The 13,691-nt window shown below is 43.8% G+C and overlaps 1 protein-coding gene and 1 non-coding gene across 14 annotated transcripts in view; one reads left to right on the forward strand and one right to left on the reverse strand.

Moving 5' to 3' along the window:
- The window catches only part of NAV3 (neuron navigator 3), a 1,131,823-nt gene extending 1,118,700 nt beyond the window's left edge, over nt 1-13,123 (forward strand). For all 13 annotated transcript variants that reach the window (XM_073541506.1, XM_073541497.1, XM_073541495.1 and 10 more), the window contains one exon: nt 10,711-13,123. In XM_073541506.1, the coding sequence (XP_073397607.1) occupies nt 10,711-10,830 (120 nt within the window). In that variant the 3' untranslated portion in view covers nt 10,831-13,123. The remainder of the gene's footprint in view (nt 1-10,710) is intronic.
- On the reverse strand, nt 8,297-8,405 carry LOC141046862 (U6 spliceosomal RNA). The gene has a single exon (XR_012219684.1). It is a non-coding gene; the product is annotated as a U6 spliceosomal RNA (small nuclear RNA).
- Nucleotides 13,124-13,691: the final 568 nt, after the last annotated feature.

Below are 13,691 nucleotides of genomic sequence, written 5' to 3' on the forward strand. Positions count from 1 at the left end.
AGGCTTAGTTTTCTAGGAGTTGGCAAATCGCTTTTAAAGCCAGAGCTTAAGGAAAAAGTTTTGTCTTACATTGCTGACTCAGCCTCCAGCTCTATCGCCTCCTCTTCTGAAGTTGTAAAAAATAAAAGCACTGAGTCGTCATTGGAGGCTCATGTTCATGAACCACACCTTTCCTTGTGTCCTTCACCCCAACCAAGATTGAAGGATGACGCAGGCCATACTAATGATTACTCCATGGAGCTGTTTTCACATACCATGCCTGGATTATCAAGTGAAATGGTGAATTACCCAGGCCAAGATGAATCTGACATGGAGTGCACTGATGCACAGCTACTGATAGATGATTCTGCTGGTACATTCACTCAGAGCACTACATTGTCCTCGCAGTGTACAGAGCCAGATTCTGACCCTGATGAGACTCAGGTGCCCCTTCCCGCACACTATACCACCATACACGGTGACACAGAGGAAGGTGCACATGACATTGAAGAGGAGGTGATGGATGACCCAGTTGTTGACCCAGATTGGCATCCATTGGGGGAAGAGGGTGCTGCTTCCAATAGCTCAGATGAGGAGGAGGAGCATCCACAGCAGACATCGACATTGCAACAGCTGTTATCTGGCAGGCCCGGAGCACTCCAAAGACAGGTTCCAAAAATCAAAAGAGTTGCTGGACAGCTTGTCTAGAGGGTCAAAATATCACAGCGTGCTAGGCCGCAAAATGTCTGCCAAAGTAGGAAGAGTGCAGTGTGGCACTTTTTTGAACAAAATCCTCATGATCAGGCCAAGGTTATCTGTAAGAAGTGCGCAAAGACCTTTAGCCGAGGAAAAAATCTGAAAAATTTGAATACCAGTTGCATGCTTAGACATTTAACCTGCATGCACTTGCAAGCGTGGACACAACACCAAACCTCAAGTACCACATGTGCAACTGATCACAAAGAAGGTATTCAGCAACGCTACATTGTTTCCCCCACTGTAAGCCCACCGGTTAGCACAGCAGCAAATGTTGAGGTGTCGTTGCAAGGCCACAGCAGTCAGGGAATCCCACTGTTATATCAATGAAACACTGAATCTAGGCCATCAGAAAGAACACCAACTCCATCACCATCATCAACCCTCTCTCAGTCCGCCCTGTCCACCGCTACTTCCACCATATGCAGCTCTCAAGTCCAGCTCACCCTCCCAGACAATATGAGTAGGTCAAGAAAGTACTCAGTCTCTCATCCGCGTACACTGGGTTTGAACGCCCACATTGCCAAACTAATCTCATTACAGATGATGCCCTATCGGTTGGTGGAAAGCGCAGCTTCCGCGAACTCATGGCCTATGCAGTACCACGCTATTACCTACCCAGTCACCACTTCTTCTCTCGCAAAGCCATCCCAGCCCTCCACCATCATGTGAAAGATCGCATTGTCCATGCACTCAAGCAGTCAGTGAGTGGAAAGGTGCACCTCACAACTGATGCATGGTCCAGTCGGCATGGCCAGGGCCGTTACGTGTCCATCACTGTGCACTGGGCTAATGTGGTGGATGCAGGGTCCACAGGGGACAGTGGTGGTGGGACAGTGCTGCCTAGCCCACGGTATAGGAAACAGTTGGCTGTAGGCGTTCGACCCTCCTCCTCCTCCTCCAGAAGCGAAAGCTTGTCCACAGAGCGCAGTCGTACGAGCACTCCATCTGCAGCTGCCACTGTTGCACATGAGGTGTCCCCCTATCGAGCAGCTAGTGGAAAGCGTCAGCAGGCTGTGTTGCAGATGATGTGTTTGGGCGACAGACACACTGCCGAGGTGCTGGCCGAGTACTTTCAGCAACAAACTGAGTCATGGCTGGGCAGTGTACATCTTGAGGCAGGCAAGGTAGTTAGTGATAACGGCCGTAATTTTGTGGCAGCCATAGCCCTTTCAAAACTCAGCCACATACCTTGCTTGGCTCACACTTTGAACCTGGTGGCGCAGTGCTTCCTCAATAATTATCCGGAGTTAACAGCCCTGCTCCAGAAGGTGCGAAGACTGTGCGCGCACATCCGCCGGTCGCCTGTACACTCCATTCGTATGCAGAAGCTGCAGCGATTGCTCCACCTTCCCAACCATCGCCTCATTATCGACATTGCAACAAGGTGGAACTCCACCCTGCACATGGTTGAGCGGCTGTGCGAGCAGAGGCAGGCCATAATGCATTTGTGGGAGGATACACGGCCAGGCACTTTGAGAGCAGACATGGAGTTGACAGGTGTGCAGTGGTCGAAGCTGAAAGACCTCTGTAAAGTCCTTCAGTGTTTTGAGGAATGCACACGGCTGGTAAGCGCAGACGACGCCATCCTAAGCATGAGCATCCCACTTATGCGTCTGCTCATGCAAACTTTGACGCACCTTAAGGAGCAGGCGTCTGCAGCCAATGTTGACGAGGAGGAAGAGGTGAAGGGAATCCTTGATGACATTCAGCCATTGTCTGCTCAGGGACCTCTCCTGGACGAGGTGGAGGAAGAAGAGGAAGAGGAGGATGATGATGGGGATGATTACTTAGGGGAGGAGGATGCATCTCGTGGGGCAAGTGAAAATGTTGGCGTGGCAAGGTCTGGTACAGGGTTTGTGCGTGACTGGAGGGATGTGGATTTGCCAGAAAGTGCTCCTCCACCCAGCACTCGCAGTGCATCATTGACATCGGGAACATTGGCCCACATGTCAGATTATGCCTTGTAGATCCTAAAAAGGGACCCATGCATTGCCAAAATGATGAACGATGACGACTACTGGTTGGCCAGCATCCTGGATCCACGCTATAAAGGCAAATTACAAAACATCATGCCACAGGAGAACCCTGACCTAATATTGGCTACTAAACAAGCAACTCTGGTTAACCGGTTGGTTGAGGCATTCCCAGCACACAGCAGCGATGATGGTTCTCACACGAGCCGTACGGGCCGGGGGCAGCTTGGCAGAGGTGTTCATGGTGCACACAGCAGAAGTGGCGTTGGAGACAGGGGTTTCATGACAATGTTGTGGACTGATTTTCACGGACCGCTCACACAACTGGTAATACTGCATCGATGGAAAGTGACAGGAGACAGCAGTTGTCAACTATGGTTAACAACTACTTTTCCTCCCATATCGATGTTCTCCCGCACAGGTCATTCCCCTTTGACTATTGGGCCGCTAAACTGGACACCAGGCCTGAATTGGCACAATATGCCTTACAGGAGCTCGCTTGCGCAGCTGCAAGTGTGCTATCGGAAAGAGTCTTCAGTGCAGCTGGATCAATCCTGACAGCAAAAAGGACCCGTCTGTCAACCCAAAATGTGGATGATCTAACCTTCATTAAAATGAACCATACATGGGTTTCCAAGGATTTTGTCCCACCTTCCCTTGATGACACATAGGTTGCCAGAAAAATGGCTTGCTTTGGACCTATTTCGCCTTTTGCAGCTGCTGAATGACCCACATCTACATATGCCACTTTGTAAACCTCCCTAAGTGGGCGGCCCCCCCCATGGCCAGGGTCACCACCTAGCGCACAAAACCGTGCGCATGCCGTTGCCCTGGACAGGTGGGTAGGCCGACTCTTGGGCGCGGGCACTGGCATAGGGTCCCTCATAGTGCAATCAAGTGTCTCTGACAGTGGTGGTGCACACCCGCCGTCAGACACACCGCCGTACTATGAGGGGCCCAGTGCCAGTACCGACGCCCACGACTGTGCCCCCCTTGCTTGGGCAGGGCCCCAGCATTTGCAATGTTTACCTCTCCCTGATCCTCCGCTGTGTAGTCTGGGCTGTCAAATCCTTCACTGGGACTGCCACTACAAATTGATTGAACTGAAAGATGATGGTTAAGATGTAGCTATGCCCTGTCCTGCTGGCAGGGCTCTAGCTCCAGATGATCAGTGGCTTCCATGTCTTATGGACGTCGACTCACAATTACATGCAGTGGTGGTTAATCATCAGCTTTCACAGTTTTCCTACTCACAAACGTGTGACATTCCGGCGCACATTTCAAAATGTGCCCTCTCATGCCAATCAAATAGCATCGCCTACGGCCTGTGGCTTCTGTCTTTTGCACTCCAAAGTTACATGACAGATCATGATAGCCAGTGAGCACCATGTTTACATTGCTCCCTGTGATAAAAATTGGATTGAGATGAGTAACAGTGATGGAATCAACGGAAGTGTGATACAGCAAGACTTTATTCACAAAAAAATGTTTTCACTGTCTCAACACACAAATTAATTGAGGGTCAGCATCGCCTATGAGAATTGTGATGGAAGTTTTTCCCGTGAATAATAATTCCTAGATTTCTGCAATCAATAGCCTTTATGTCACTAATTGTATGCATCTCATTTCCTATTGCGGAGAGGCTGGACTGTATTACTGAGACAGAAATATATAGAAAGATTTAAAAATAACACCAAAAGTATATAGTTGTGTACGCCTCAAATGCATTTCCTTTTTTCCACTTTTTAGATTGCTGTGTAATCCATACTGAGAACACGGAGATTTTACATGTTTAAACTATGCTATATATACCTGCTATCCAGTGATAAAGTACCCTTTCTCAACTTTGTACAATCTGGTCAAATCCATACTGGGCCTGAGAACATCTGAGTCTGCCTCCTGATCTATACACATATATTTTTAATGTGTAAACTAGGCTACATATATACGTGTTATCCAGTGAAACTGTACCCTTTATCAACTTTCTACAATGTTGTTGAATCCATACTGGGCCTGAGAATGGCTGCCAAGCTGTTAAGCAAGCTACAGCACCTGTGGTTTGGACACATAATTTTTTCAGGAATGATGGTTAGGCCTAACTCCGGAATTGCGGTTGACCTGAACTTACTGGGAAATCATTGTTCACGGGGAATAATCTGAATCCCAGATCCCCATCTCAGCAGGTTATCTGCACCTGTAAGCGACAAAAGCTGGTCCTTTCAGTGTAGCGTGCATGCAGCCCCGGACATGTACTGGAATGCTAGACCTATTATTGCTCGATCTCACGTGCCACAGCCTCGTGTATCCCTCTAGTAAGCTTGACGCGTACCGCGGGGCCATGCCGGAGTCTCGGTCGTTAACGGAATAAAGCTGAGAAATCACTAGCACAACTACAAACGGACATACCACACCACACACAGAATCGACAAAGCTTGCAATCTGTCCATCTTTTCTGTAGCTTGTATGGTAGTGGTTTCCCGGGTGCAGTCCAATTAAGCCACAGGCTCCACTCCTGGTGGTGCCCTTTTGGACATTCCTTTAAGGTTCAGCTTTGCAATCATACTGCCCCTGGAAACCAAAAACTTTGCCTTCAGGGACGCTGTTTGGAGTTTCGTGGGAATAACGCCGCCCGATCAGCAGTCGGCATATGGGTCACCCTCCCAGGGCTGTGGGGTACTCGGTACCGGACTGGTGTCAGTGGGATGTGTCACAGCGGCGGTGACCCGGACGGTGGCCCTGGGCGCCCATGCAAATGGCGTGGTATAATGGTAAAGAGTTTATATAGATAGTTTGACGCCACCTGTGGTGTTCGGCAACATAGATGTTAGGCCGATGCTGCATGCAGATCCTCTGGGACTGATGGTGTTGTGCAGCAAAGATGGTGAAGCTCCCTACAGGTGGAGCTGGAGTCCCAGGGAAGTGTAGATGTAGTGATGGGGGAAAGGCACAGGCGGTGTAGGTGCTGGTACCCACATGTAGCGGTCCTGGAATAACTGTAGGACACCAGAGCGTGCAGTTCCAAAGGTTTACTCACAGTCTGCAGGTTACACAGATGCCTGCCTCCGTGCTGTGTCCTCCGGGTCAGGACCTCTGCCAACCTCCGGGACCAGAATGGAAAGCTCCCTTCCAACACTCCGCCAACATGTACCTTCCTGAACGTCTCCTTTCTAGCGCTTGTGGGGGAAGCACTCACAGGACCGTGGTTCACTGAAACGCCTCCTGTCTAACAGATGTTCCTCAGACTTTACTTGTATGGCAGACAGCTGTAGCCTTTTCCTTCTGCCTCGCACACGTCGATGCTGGGGCCTCCGAGCCTTAGTTGGGCACAGAGCATTTATAGCTGCTACTTCCCCCGGTTTCTGCTGCAGGAACGTCAGTGTCCCTACAAACTCGGAGACCGGAATCTGGACCATGCGTTCCAGCTAGGCGTGAGCCTTAACTCTGCTCATCCTCCAGCTCCCCTTCTCACGTCCACACACTTCCCCTTCCCTGCACAGAGTGCCCTAACTTACCTCCTCCTGACCACAGAGAGCAGCTCCTCAGCAGTCAGGTTCAGAGGTCTCCCTGCTGGCCTGGAGTGGGAAATGTGTTGTGTGTTGGTTTCACTGCTAGAGAGATCCTTCATTGCTCCCAAGCTTGAGAACACACTCCCTAGGAGGAAGGCAATGCCACAGTGGCGACCGTACTCTTGGGGACGCCACAAGTGCACTGAGGCCCAGCCACTGCTGGATGATGCTGCTGGTACATTGACCCAGACCACTACATTCCCCTCGCACTCTACACAGCCAGAATCTGACCCAGAGGAAACTCAGGTTCCCCTTCCCGCATACTATACCACCTTACACGGTGACAAAGAGGAAGGTGCAGATGAAAGTGCAGGTTCCTTGAGCAGGTGGGGGGGCATACTCATGGGCGATGGCACTGGCACAGGGCACCGCATAGCACGCAAAATTGTCTCTGCCGGAGGGAGGGCCTAAACAGCCAAGTGCAGTGAGATGGAAGATGGGGACGACAAGGAGTTCAGAGTAGTGCAGGGATTCCCTAGCAAGGAGACTTATGTAATTGTTTTCAATGTTGGGACAGCAATTTTTGGGGAGCACTATACTCTGGTGAATGATATTTGGGGCCCACCATCCACTGGAGCATTCCAAAGGTGGACATCAGACACTGGAGCAGCATTTACAGGGCCCATTATACACTAGATCAGTAGAAATGGGGCCCATTATATATGGAGCATTATTTGGGCCCATAAGACAGTGGAGCTTCATCCATTGGGACCAACATATACTGTAGCATTATGTGGAGCTCATCATATACGGTTTGAAACATTATATGGGAATAATGATTCCGTATGGAAAAATATATGGGCCTCATTACTCTGTATAGAGTACTAAGCGCTGGCCATAATACTGTATGGAGTTATATACTGTCCGTTTTTGGAGGTATTGGAGAATTTAAAATGGATATCAGTCATGAGATGTAAGAAGTGAAGTATTTTTCATTGTACTATACTGCTATTTCTCTGCCGTATCGGAGCATCATGAGTTGTGGTATGTGTTAAAGGGGTGCTCTTTGGCCCTGGGCCCACGAAAATTTGGAGCCAGCCCTCCCCCCCACAACTGTAGCCAAATAACCCCCATTTTTCAGTGCGTAACTAGTATTATGAAGTTAATTAAGGTTGACAAGCTTCAGTAACAAGAATTTATGCTTTTGGCATTCAAATGGGCACTGTTGGTGTGTTTCCTGTCCTCCTCTCACTGCCGACTTTAATTCTCCATGGACTTACATTGGGTTTCGTGTTTCGGGACGACCCCGACTTTTCCCTATAGTTGGCCGATTTTGCTCGACCCGACTTTAGGAAAAGTCGGGTTTCATGAAACGAAACTCGACCCTAAAAAAACAAAAGTCGCTCAACACTAGTTGCTGGATATGGGTCACAACCATCTCACAGAGCTGCATGTTTCCATCAATTTAAAAAAGGTTGGTGACCACTGCTCTTCATATTAGACTCAGTTAATCATTTGCAGGTTTTTTTTGTAATCCACTTTTTATTTTTTTTTAACCTGTATTTGATGAGGTTTTTCTCACCAAATCCATCTACATGGCGTACATGGTTTATGAATTTTGTGCCAAAATAAAAAATGTTCTTTATTTTTGTCTTTTAACCTTACTTTGCAACTTTTTAGCTAAAAAAATTATATTCCTTGAATATGTCTCAAAATGTGTGCAAAAATATAAGATATAAACAAAATCACTCCAGAGCCAAGGATTTGCTTTTGAAACTATAATATAGGGAGAGAGTTTATAATTTGAAGCAAACCACATTTGTGGGTAGGTTTAAAGGGACATGGCCTACCACCTCCTGACAAATGTGCTATAATTTAGGACACAAAACTCTCATATGTCCTTTCGAAATCTCATAGCTAGCACTGTTTTATTTTTCCTGTGCAGCAAACAAGCACCACATTAATTAAGAGGTGTAGGCAGTCCACCAATTTGATGCACCTTACACCAGTAGCTTGAAAGACAGCAAATGCTTTGATATATTTCCACTATAGTTTTATTTTTAAAATTTTTTAAAATTTTTTAATATGGAATGCTTCACGAATTTGCATGTCATCCTTGCGCAGAGGCCTTGCTAATCTTCTCTGTATCGTTCCAATATATATATTTTTTAGTATATGTGCTGCCGAAGCAAGCACCCCACTATAGTTTTAAAACAAAACACGCAAGCTGCTTGCAGCTGCCTCTAGAAGGAGCTTAGTAGCTTTCCTCATGCTTTTATGCATTAAAAAGGGTTGTCCACTACTCGAGAGGTAAGCATGATATGTTTTCTTTTTTTTTTCCTTTTACATCAAGTAATATAGTATATATATAATATAGGAAGGGATTATCAGAGAAGTGGACAACCCATTTACCTCAAGAATAAAACATTATTATTATGTAAATATATGTATTTTGTGGGAGATAAAAAAAAGGGGCTGCAACAACTCTAAATTTTAAGAAATGTGTCAGTGCAGAATTGTGGAGCTAAAATTACATGACGATAAAAGCCAGATATTCACTTTTAATACTCATCAGTTTACATATATAATAAAAAGTAGGGCAGGACTCACTGGGGCTCATTTATGAAAACTAGTGTCCTAGAAAAATGACAGTTGGAGTCTACTTTCTGTAGACACATCATCATTCTGCTCTAGTGTTCATGTGTAAGCCCCACAGAGTGTATATTATAATTTTGTCCACCCGCTCCATCAGTAGGGTAATTGTCTGTATAGGAATTAATTTTAAAGACTAAAACTGTAATTTTTCTCTATATTGGTCTAGCTGTAGACTAAAATGGAATATTACCTTTTATATTATCTTTGTGCCTCTCGCCTTCATATTAATAGAGTGCAATCCTCTACTCCCTCTATGCAGTGTCAGCTGCTGTGACCCCCATAATGTTCCAGTTGCTGTAGACTACATTTTCCTTAAATAGTGCAAACCAATGATGCCAACTTCACATTACAAGCCATAAATGCCCTCATACTTTGCCAACCACAATGCCTCAAAAAAGGTCAACCACATTGTGTTCAAATAACAGTTCTCCCTCCAAAAAAATTCAAAAACAAATTCCATCTTTAGTTAAACCAATGAATGGCATTTACACAGTACCATTCATTTCTACATAATCGACTGTACACAAGATCATTTACAACTAAACTCAGTATTAAACCCAAAGCTAAATTCCTACAGTAGTTTAATATTATGGCCCAAGTCTAATAAGTTACTGAATATGCTAAAGAGGTTGCCCACTACTTTAAACTTGATGACCTGGATAGGCCATCAGTGTCTGATCGGTGGGGGTGTGACACCCAGCACCCCCACTGATCAGCTGTTTCCAGTGTAAGTGGTGGCCGGAACTGCTCAGTTACAGAGCTGCACAGCTCCATCAATTCTATCGTGGCTACAGCCAGATACTGAACATCTGCCCCTGTTCAAATCAGTAGGGGTCACATGTGCAGTACCCAACCATGGCACTATTCCATCAAAGGAGCTGCCCAGTGCAACTATGGCCGACACCTAGAAAAGCTAATTGGCGGGGTGCCGGGTGTCGCTCCCTTACCGATCAAACATTGATGACCTATCGCAAGGATTGCGCTTCAGTGTTAAAGTAGTAGCCAACCTCTATAATTTTTCAAGTAAAACAACTTATAACTTTCTGCATTAAGAATATCAGTTTCTCAAAATACATATTCAATACATCATCGTGACTTGCTAGAAAACCCCTTCCAGGATTCAATGCACATAAAAATCAGTGGGTGGCCACACATTAAGCATAAACATCTCCCTACAGAGTATCAACAAAAGATGTTTTTTTCTTCAAAAGAGTCATCTCATATGATTCATCTCAAGATATGTAAAAGACGACAAATAAGAAATGACACATATGTACATTGAAGTGTTGTTTTTTTTCTTGGAAACAGAAATTCATCTAACCTTGTTCCATGCCACATTGAATATTCTGTATTTCATTTTAATCTTTTCTAATATTTTGCTGTCACAGTACAAATGTTAGCCAAGAAATATTCATCCTGAAAACCATATAAGTCCCATTTTAACCTTGTCCTTTGAACTTCTCTTTCTAATATGGAGAAAAACAAAGCTTAAGAATGAATGCACATTTGTCTGGCTCTTTGTTGTATTAGGTGGTGTAAACGCCTAATAAATCATTATTAATTAACATGATGCATCCATTTTATTAATATAAAGAAGACTGGAAGAGCTGCTCATCTTTTCATAGATGAATACTCTCTTAACTAAGATGGATTGCTGTAGCAAGCCGGACGGACAATGCCTCTGTTCTATCCTTGTTGCAATTTTATATAACACTTGTTGATTGATTAAGAAGATAAGTCTTAGTGTCAATAGGTTACTGCCTAATGAAAGAACTGTTTTATGGTGTAAAATATCCGATCTGCATGTTTGGAGTAATATATTATTTTCTTATTAACAGATGAGCATGCTAATGCGTCTTCAAGAAGCAGCCAATTTCTCAAGTGGACAAAGCTGTGACAGTGATGGCGCAAGCCACCACAATGAAGGTCTAGATCCATCTGTCGAGTCAACACTCTAAGAAGTCACCTCCAGATGGTGTGTGGGTACAGAAAACGGTTTGCTCCAGTAGATCACTGCCATTACGGAAGCAGCACAATGCAACACCCATACCAGAAGAATGTGCTGGTAGGCAGGTGACTAGGCTCTGACATTAAGGGAGGTGAAGAAATTGAAATGGATAGATTTAATTTGCTTTTCATCAAGGTATTTAAATATGAAAGGAGTAATTAGTACCTCCATTAGTCAACTGGAAAAGGCCCAAGATACAGGGCAAACAAGCAGATTGCACATTTGTTAGCCAAACTGGAATGGTTTAGTTTCTTTGCCAGGTTTACAGCACAGATGTTTGTGTATATTGTGTGTTCTTGTTTTTTGACATTATGTATCACTTGTGCAGTGTTTTTAACCCACTTCAAATCTCTGATGTAAGACATTGTGCCGGTCACATGACTGCATTGGTGAGATTGTTGTGTACTGCCTCCATACTAGATGATGCTCCTCAGAAAAAGCACAAAATGTATTTGTGCAACTAGAAGAAAATCTACTGTGATGTACTGGATAAGTGCCAATTGTAAATCTGAACTGCCAAGCTCACAATTCTGAATTCCCCTGCGTTGAGTCACTTGCTTCAAATTGTCCTCATTGCAGCTATGGTGTTTTTGTAACCACCTGCTGCCCGCTTAAAAGATTTTATACAAATTACTAAGGCTTCCCCTGGAGATGCTTTCATGTGAGCATTGTGAGCGAAGAATGAAGGACAGGGAAAAAAAAGAATATAAAGTCATATGGTGCTGTCTCATTGCCTTAAAATGTATCTCAATAGTCTTACAGTCAGAGTTCAGAATCCGCTGATGCGTCCTACAGTGTTTCCGTTACCCATTAGCTCGGAAACATTATTTAGTGTAGAGTCTTGCGTTCTTTTTATAAAGGAGAACCAGTAATGACTGCACGCTCTGATGTTGTCTTAATCTCAGAAATACAGGTGAACTATAGCATATGTCTACCATAACAAAAGTGGAACAGGTGGTTTGAAAACCTTCAAGTATAGTTTTTTTCTTTTGTTTAGAGAGACATTTTGGATGATCTCCCAGCAGAGCTGGGGACACGCGATGAAGCATGAGCACAATTGGATTTTTGTTTTTTTGCCCCCCTCCTGTGTCTTATATTCTAAGCATGTTTGATTTACTCCTGTTTCAAGTTGGGTTCTCAATGTCGAGTAAGAATGAGGCGGTGTAGAATTTTTCATATAATTGGGTTGGTTTTTGCACAGTGTTTAGGGTGGGCGATGTATATACCTAGATATCATGACAATAACAATGCCTTGCACCATGCAAACAAGACAAGTTTGTACTTTAATTTGTTGGTGTGTGTTTCATGACTTAATACATATGTTGCAAACAGATCTACAATGTAGCTCTTGAGGCTGTTTTTTCCAGTGTGCTTATCCTGTACTTATACCATGCAGGAGATACAATGCTACATCGGCATGTTATTATAAAAAAAAAAATTAAACCACTTACATTACAAGGAATTTGCAGACTTAGAACAGATTGCATTAGACCTGATTCCTGGTATAAGGAGAAATGCAATGACTCAACACAATAAAATACGTAATTACATAAGGGCTATGGCATTGTGTAGAAAACATACAACAGGAGCTACCTTCAATATCGTAACTGGTGCTACACAACACTCGTGGCCACCATTTGGTCATCTACTGTAATTCTGCAAGAACTCCGCTATACAACTCTTTGCTAAGGCAAGCTTATCCTACACGGTGCTATTGGCCCATTGTACAATCGTAATTATGTCGTGCATGTGCAAACTCCACATTAATCTAATATGTAGAAAGACAAGATACACACCTACCGGCTCCATATATCTTGTCTCAGTCATGTCATCTGGATAAGATTGCATATCTTTTCCTGACGTCTCTGACATGCACATCAGACAGAAGCATAGCTAGAACTTCCTGCAATACATCTCAGTGAGTACACGTCGTTTACAACGAAGAAGAACAATGTTTGTGAAACATTTGTCTGTATACATTTTATATTTTGTACATTTTTGATGTAACATATCATGTAAATAGACAGAAGCAGTGAAATAATTCATCTGAAAAGTTTTGTAGTCTTTGTAAAGCCCTTACAATACGTTTTGGTGTAATCAGAATCGATTGAATGATGTATTTTCTATAAGTTGATTGTTCTCCTAGCCTGTAAACCAGCTTGCATCTATTTTTTTTTTGCAGATGTGCGCAGTGTAACTGTCTAAATTATTACTTTGACATTAAAGTGGAATTATTTATTGAATTGTACCATTGTCTTCTTTTCCATACTATAGAAAAACAGGCTGCTGCGCCTATTAAGATGTCCTTCTTGAGTAACCTATCCCTAGACATAATGGGAAAAATATGTACCTGACAATACGAAATGTCATAGAGGAATTTGTCATCTAAATATTAAATATAATAAGAATTTTAGAATAAGATGTAATGTTAAGAATTATTTGATCAATAATTACACTGTATCAAAGCAAATCTCCATGGGCTCCGTAACCCCCTAAATTAATTGTTTTCCCAATATATACAATACGTGACAATTCCTTATCATTTTTTACCTTATTAAAACTTTAATGAAACGTACTGATAGCTAGTTTTATTTGACATGCCAAAATCCCCCAAATGATAAGTTTTGCCTAAATAGAACTAATTAAAGAAAAAAATGCCAAATACCACTATATGTATGACCTCACTCTTTTCATGCATTGAATAGCACACTGTGAAAACGGGAGGTCTCCCAAACAATCCCAGGATCTTAAAACTCTCATTGAAGACCACTATTGCATTATTATAGTTACCAATGTGTGAAGGTTTTGGCC

This window comes from Dendrobates tinctorius, unplaced genomic scaffold, assembly GCF_039654945.1.
Source record: "Dendrobates tinctorius isolate UK_male_01 unplaced genomic scaffold, ASM3965494v1 ptg000122l, whole genome shotgun sequence".
Classification (NCBI taxonomy): domain Eukaryota; kingdom Metazoa; phylum Chordata; class Amphibia; order Anura; family Dendrobatidae; genus Dendrobates; species Dendrobates tinctorius.